Here is a 7,642-nt window from a genome sequence, read left to right as displayed (position 1 = left end):
AGGGATGAGATGCACGGCTACGGCCCCCGGGACAGGCGGCTTTGGGCAGACGGCTGACGCTGATGGTCAACTAGGGTATCAATTGCTCCAGGCGTATGGGTCCTGCTGGGTCCACGGCCTCGCCCGGCGGCAACTAGCTGGAGGGGCTCAGCTTCGTCCGAGGGCTCCGGAACCTTGATTGCAACCTCCGACCCCGATGTCTTGGTGCTTTCCACCGCATGTACTTTCGGCAGGCCGACGTGCTGACGGACACATGGAACGACCGGCGAACAGAACAGACGACTGACAGAAAAAATCGATTGAGTCAGCGAAGGGTGCGAATGCGGTCTCCCCCCCAACTGAAGTACTTTTCCCTCCCGAACCGCTGAACCTATCCAGGCGTCATGTCGTTCCAAACCTCCCAAACGATTGCTGGATTGTACAGATTGGGAGAAGACTCGATCAACCCATTGGAATTGCCGTTGGGATGATAAGGCTTTCCGCGATATCCATAAACCTTCCCCCCCACACACACCAGAAAAAAACACGAACACGAAGCTCGCTTCGGTAGAGCAATTCGTGTAATATAGTGTGTATATTTCTCATCGCGGATCAGATTACTAAAACACACCCACACGTGCCTGACACGTGGCCTAAAGTGGCTGATTGTGTACGTGTGTAATCGAATTGCATCTAGTGCTCGTGTCGGCGACATGCCCGACAGCATAGCAGCTAAACTTCATTACACACACATACACACACATACACACACATACACACACATACACACACATACACACACATACACACACATACACACACATACACACACATACACACACATACACACACATACACACACATACACACACATACACACACATACACACACATACACACACATACACACACATACACACACATACACACACACATACACACACATACACAAACTCGAACTATCGCCCGCACCCTTCGATTGCTCAGAACCGTGCATTAATTGCCGGCAAGCAAGTCAATTTAAGAAACTATACCGGCCATGTAAGTGCTAGGTAGCGCCTTCACGGCAGGTAAAGGGAAGGGTTGTGTGCCCAAACAATACACCAATTCGTTTCTATTGGAAATGCTGCCAATAGCAAAATCCTTTCGACATGAGGTCACACTTCATGACGAGTGGTCACACGAAAACGATTCTGACAGACATGCAGAGTCAGAACGGGCACACCGGCAACGTCGACACGCGGCACTCCTTACATACAAACAGACGGACGTCCGAGAATGCGCACGCACCTTACTGTGCTGTGTCAACCAGGAGCCCTGGGGTGGTGGTGCTTCTTTTCTCAGGACACCAACACAATTCTGCCTTGGGCCAGACCGCTGGGAAGTGGAATGTCTGCTAGCAAATCCTTTCAGAAAAATGATTTCTCATTTCTAGATGCCTCATCAGTCATTTCTAGATGCACTCACATTATCCCTTTATGCACTTTGGCGTAATAAGCAGTGTCCCCGGCTCAAGTTCTAACATGCCATGCCTTGCACATACACACACACACACACACATACACACAGACACTCTCTCTGGCCCCTCACGCCCCTCTCCGCCTGCTAGGCCCGGATCAATATCTAACATACACACACATACACACACGTACACACACGTACACACACACGTGCACATTGCTCCCGCATCTCCCACCCCCGCTCTGGCGCCCGTAGCAACTCTCGGTTCACTACAATCCGAGCGCCTATCTCACCTGGCAATCCCGAACGTTGTTGCTTCATGGTTCGTTGCATTAATCCCGGGCTACTTTTCCAGTATTTTCCATTTTCGAAATATGCACACACCCCTAAGAATACACACATACACACGCTCTCCTCAAGAATGCCTCTCCTCCATTTCCTCCTGTTCTCTTCTCATAGCTTGTGCTTTACGTTCGACGCTTGCCGAAACGCGCGAGCCCCAGGTCGTATAATCTGCGTGTTTTAACACACAGCACATATAGCACACACAGCACACGCGCACCTGCTCACCCTGCACGCACGCTCACCACCGCCGCTCCTCGCTCGGCAGCGCAACCGTAGCCTTAAGCCTTAAGGGGCTTCGCGGCCGGTGCCTCTATCGACATGGAAAAGGGGCCTACAAACACCGCATCCAGACACAAGCATCCCGTTCGAATCGGCTCCAGTGAGGGGCCCGACGGCTCCAGTTGGCCCTCTCCATTTTCACGCATGCATCCGGTCGGCTGGCCGACACTTGCTCATACAAACGCACACACAACCCCCTCGCCTCAGCTACCCTGTCTGCTTCTCAGCAGCGCGCGGGAAGTGGAAGCAGTTCCTCCGTGGGTCATGTGTATAACGATGGTGGTGGTGGTGGTGGCTGGTTGTGCCAGCCCACCCCCACCCCCCCATTCCTTCACAGCCAGGGCCGCGGGCAGGCCGCCGGGTCCAGCGGTTTCCGGATACACATGTAACCTCCGAACAGAGTCTCCATGCGGCGGGCACTGATGGACCTGCAGCTGTGCCCGGCAGGGTCATCCTCGTCCAGTAGCGATACGCTGCACAGCCGCTCCTCCTCTGTGTTGCGGCCGCCGCTGCTGCTGCTGCTGCTCCTGCTGCTGCTAAGGATGCGGCTGGAGCTGTCGCTGTCGCTGTCACTTATGGAAGGTAGTTCTAGGCCGGGCTGTTGTCGCTGCCCCTGCTGCTGCTGGTGCTGGTCTGAGGGCAATGAGGAACGATCCATCTTGCCGTCGACCGCTCCTCCATCTGCTGCTGCAAGTGCTGGTGCTGCTGCCATATCCGGGTCGTTCGGGTCCCTGCAGTCCAAGAAGGCATCCAGCTGGGGGTCCACTTGCCGCAGCTGCTCGGGGGGGGTGTCCGGGTGGGCGGCCTTGGCGCGGAGGATCTCAAGAAGCGTCTCGAACGCGTCGTACCGACCCGACTCCCCGATGTACGACCCCGTCACAGTGCTGAACGCCATGTGCTGGGCGGCGCAGCGGAGCAGCACCTCCTTACGAGCATACTCCTGCAGAGAATCAAGCGAAGCAGGAGGACAACATCACACCACTCCATACCTGTAGCAGTCAGCAGTCAGCAGCAACTCCATCCCCACCCCCACCCCCACCCTCTCCCCTCCCCTCCCCGTCCCCCTCCAGCCCACCTCCGGGCTGATTGCCTCCAGCACTTCATGCATCCGGGGTATATCTGCCTCCGCCAGCCTCACACCGAATGTGTTCCAGTCCAGGAAGGGCTCAAACGCCTCCAACACGTCGTCCGAGATAACCACGGGAACACAGCCCGCCTGGACAGCCTGCATCTGAGGTGCCGTACACGAGGGAGGGAGGGGGTGAAGGAATCCGGGAACACACGAGGAAAGTGTGAAAGGGATATGGATGGGAAGGAGGGCAGGCACGTGGGTGGTGGGGAGGGAGTGGAGGGAGGGACATAGGGGGCATCACACACAGATGCAAACGAGGGAATAAGAGATACAACAAATGCTGTACAGTCAGGACTCGTACACGAGAAAGGAGAAAAGGAAGGAAATGGGGCCACGCGAAGATGTGATTCTCGGAGGTTTGAGAGTTTTAGGGTTTAAGAGGAGTTATAAAACGGGGAGGAGGAGGAGGAGGAGGAGGAGGAGGGGGTTTGGGAACGTCCTAAGGGGAAGGAAGGGAGAGCGGGAGAACTAACACCGAACGGAACAGGAGGAGGAGGACACTAGGAAGCTTCGGCCTTTGCCGTACCGTCTTACAAACATACCTGACGCTGGCCTGATGATTGTTAATTGGCGGTTAGTGACAGTTGCATGTTGTTGTGGACCAGCAGGACGATGACCGTTGGGATGACGACGCAACAATGTCCGCGGATAAAAAGTGTTTGGTGGCAGCAGATTCGCCCCGGTTTGTGGTTTATGGCGCAGTCGTACAGTCGTGCGCGTGCATGAGGAGGTTTTGAGGATGCACCAGGCGCCGGGGGAGGGGGGAGGGGGAGGGGGAGGGGAGGAGGGGGGGCATTGGGACATGGAGACAGGTCAGCAGTGTGGCAAGGTAAATAGCAGGTGTGCAAGACATAGAAGGACGCTGTGACAGCGCCGTTGGACCACAGGACCGTATGATAGTTGCGAATTCGCTGCAGCAGTCATGGTGGTGTGCTGAGCCACGATGATGTTGATTTAGCACGGCAAGGGAGCTTCGACATTTAGATTTTCCTGGCGTGCGTGGATTTGTGACGAAACCGTACAGTGCCGCCACCACTGGCAACAACCTCAGTGCAGGCCAACCAACACGGTGGTCACTCTGCATTCAGTCCGCTCTCCTCATCCCCTTCCCTCGTCCCCTGCCGCCTCCCCTCCACCACTACACAAACCCTCCCCCCTTTTCCCCCGCTTCCTCCCCCCTTCCTCCCCCCTTTCCTCCCCCCCTTTCCTCCCCCCCTTCCTCCCCCGCTCTCTCTCCCACCGTGTCCCCCTCCCGTGGGCCCGAAGCAGAACTTGGACGTGAGCAGGTGCTTGGCGTAGTGCCGGTCTCCCAGCTGTATGAAGTACCCGGTGCGGTTCCAGTGGTGGAAATGTATCTGGTCGGGGCGGTTGGGACGGTTGGGGCCGGCAACTGACGGGTGTGTACGACAGGGGGAGACAACAACCATACGGGCTGAACTGGTACGGCAACGACCAGCATCAAGGTGCGCTTGGGGTGGCACGAAGAGTATTGGGGAAGCACCCAAGGCATACACATCCAGACTTACTTACCCCACACGCACTAATGTTCCCGTCTGGAGCCCGTCTCACCTTTTGCCTGGTACCCCCCGAATATCCCATATTATGGGGCGACTTGCAGTTAGGCCACACACCGTCAACTTGAGGTTTAGAGTGGTCGCCGCAAATTCGGCTGCGGATGTGCGGTTGAACATTTTCATGTTAAAAGCGTGGAAGGGGGGCCGGGCGGGGGAGTGAGGGGTTTCACGTTCGGTTGAGCTCACAGCTCATATTCAGATGGCAACCTTGAAGTGCTTCTTACTCTAACGGCTAACGGCTTGGGGGCTTGGGCGCCTCAATGCTTCACGACCATGGCACACAAAATATACACATCCACAGACATAGATACGCACATACACGCACATACATATACGCATATAGAGCCGTGCACGTGCTTTCCACCATATCGACGTTCCCGAGTAGGCTGAGCGCTAATTCACCCACCCTGCGAAGAAGAATATGGGTCCATTCCGCTCCCGCAACTCATGTGGGGCCTTGGTGGCAAACTTGGGGTGAAGGCGGGACGTGAAAATGCCCATGCGGGACAGTTTGGGAGACCCCAGAAACACTGGCAGCACGATGTCGGTGGCGTTACGGTGGGAGGCCCGCCAACCGGAGGAGAGTTTCGGAGCGTGCAGGCCCCAGTAAGACACGAAAGTAACGTTGGCGGTCAGATGGCCGCGTTCCGACTCCGAGCGCCCCATGTCACCTGCGGAGGCGGGGTGCCGTGTAAGTTTCTGGACCCGTGGGTCGGTACATACTGAGTTGACCTGCGACCTGACAAGGAACGGAGTTGAGCCGCCGTTCATCCGGCAGATCCCGTTGGATGCCGGTGGTGGGTGCTGAACCTGAGCGATCCACTAAGACGTTGGCTAGGGTGACTAGATGAGGGTGCCCCGAATACTGGGGAAGGCAGGGTCTGCCGGATAGCGGCCAGTAGTTGAAGATATGACCCCCCTGTCCCACACATCATACTGAGTCGCGCCTGGATCGTCATGCCCTGCTTTTCCCCACATGGGAAGACATGGGGAGACTTTGAAAATGCGCATTTTGTCATAGAATTCTGTTTTTGTACTGATGCCGTACCGTACCTGTCGCGATAACGAAGTGTCTATGGCCTTGCGTGCGGTTCCACCACGGATGCATCTCCCGTATGTACGACACGGCCGCCGACAGCGTGGTTGCATCGCAGAAATGGCGCAGCACGACGGGTATGAAGTACCAGTCGGCCGTGTCGCCATCCCCCACACGCACCCCCGTGGCCGTGATTCGCTCCTGGAAGAGCCGCAATGTAGGCCGGTCCAGACGCATGTCGTTGCGCCTGTTGTACGGCACGTACGGCAGAAATGATCCTTAGAGTGAAAAATTGTAAACATCGTTATTTAATGCCGTGTTGTGTTGCGTGGCGGGTACGGAGGACTGTGCCTCCATGTCGTGGGGTCCAGAACCCTCCCGGTGTTCAATATCTTAGAGATTCTGTATGCTGGCTTCACCCATCATATCGACATAACGGCAAAGCACCTCAGCTCTCCGTCGCGCTGTGCATATCATTACGTACTTGCAAAGCTGCACCACCCGGCCCCTTAGGCTCCACTTCACGGGGAAACCGCCCCTGCCATCTGTTTCGAACACTCACTCATCCTTTCAACCACTCGCTCACTCAACACCACGCCAGATCCTTCCAGCTACCCAAACCTTCACCTTCCTAATCGAAAACGCTTCGGCTCTAATTGCGCATATTTAGTAATATTAGAAAATATGGTATCTGAATGCTTAGGTCGATAGGCGTAACCATATACATACAGAAAACAAAAGTAGATTGTTACGGATATCATAGGAACTAAGTAGTCGCGAGTTTCCCCCTGCGAGCATCCTCGACAATAAGAATAGAAACAACAAAATCGCTTTAATGCTCATTGCTTATGCATAAAAACATGTGGATTTAAATAAAAGAAAGTAGATGTCCATTTGAATCACAAACAACACATAATACGTACGCAGTCACAGTTTGACAAACGCCTGAAGGAGCGCTCGCTTTGCTAATGCGATAGAAAAAAAGATATGAGGTGTTTCAGCATTAAAAATGTCACAATTTAGGAAGAAGCTACCACTGATAGAGCAATCGATAACTGGCGAACCTTCGACTTCTCACGCTTCTCGTGCAGCACCGAGTTTTTCAGTTACAATTCTGTTGACGAATCCTCCCACCCATATCACCAATACAGCATGCGCACGTGTGTAATGTCCAGGATGCTGCTTTATATAAATCTCTGAATTCTTATGGCAATGTCCCTCCCCCCCTCCCCGCACAACCTCCCTCCCTCCTCCCTCCCTCCCCGCCCTACCATGTTGTCATGCTGGGTGGCAGGTCGTACACGTAGACCCGAGGCCCCCTGGAGCGAGCTCTGTAGCCCCGGTCCGCAAGCACCTGTGGCTTGCCATCCGCACCCAGAGACAAAGCGCAGTCGGCGCCAAAGAAACCTGCGCCGCGCATCACACCACCAACATCAGCAGTTCAGCACCGAAACGTGAATGGCGGTGATGGTGACAGTGATGGTGGTGATAGTTGTGGTCGTGGTCGTGGTGGTTGAGGTAGTGATTGTGGCAGTCCTTCGAAAGTGGCATGAAGGCATGATGCAGGGTTGCAAATCTACACGACTATATTTCCATTTGAAAAGGGTATAATATGTTTCGCATCCCATTCTCTGAAAGCGAGTGCGATATGTGCGCGTGCAGCCACACAACGACTAGCTGCGGTGTCTCTGTAAACAGGAAACACTACCAGGAAACAGTCGTAACCGCAATCCTAACCGCCAACCACCCTTGGCACGTCGCGCTCTTGGACCCCTCCCGAAGGATGACACGTGCATGAGCAGCTGCTGACCTTTCTGGCAGTGGCAGAACCCCGCC

The 7,642-nt window shown here is 55.0% G+C and overlaps 1 protein-coding gene across 1 annotated transcript in view; it reads right to left on the bottom strand.

Moving 5' to 3' along the window:
• VOLCADRAFT_96311 (uncharacterized protein) overlaps positions 1-7,642 on the bottom strand; it is a gene marked incomplete at both ends in the record, with an annotated part of 21,144 nt that overhangs the window by 5,927 nt on the left and 7,575 nt on the right. The window contains 8 exons of the mRNA XM_002955343.1: positions 2,831-3,004; positions 3,140-3,295; positions 3,739-3,749; positions 4,437-4,551; positions 4,766-4,865; positions 5,177-5,441; positions 5,824-6,053; positions 7,078-7,213. Coding sequence (XP_002955389.1) covers positions 2,831-3,004; positions 3,140-3,295; positions 3,739-3,749; positions 4,437-4,551; positions 4,766-4,865; positions 5,177-5,441; positions 5,824-6,053; positions 7,078-7,213 — 1,187 coding nt within the window. The remainder of the gene's footprint in view (positions 1-2,830; positions 3,005-3,139; positions 3,296-3,738; positions 3,750-4,436; positions 4,552-4,765; positions 4,866-5,176; positions 5,442-5,823; positions 6,054-7,077; positions 7,214-7,642) is intronic.

This window comes from Volvox carteri, assembly GCF_000143455.1.
Source record: "Volvox carteri f. nagariensis unplaced genomic scaffold VOLCAscaffold_51, whole genome shotgun sequence".
NCBI classification, from domain to species: Eukaryota; Viridiplantae; Chlorophyta; class Chlorophyceae; order Chlamydomonadales; family Volvocaceae; genus Volvox; species Volvox carteri.
The sequence above is the reverse complement of the archived record's forward strand: the minus strand, read 5'-3'. Positions and strand labels throughout refer to the sequence as shown.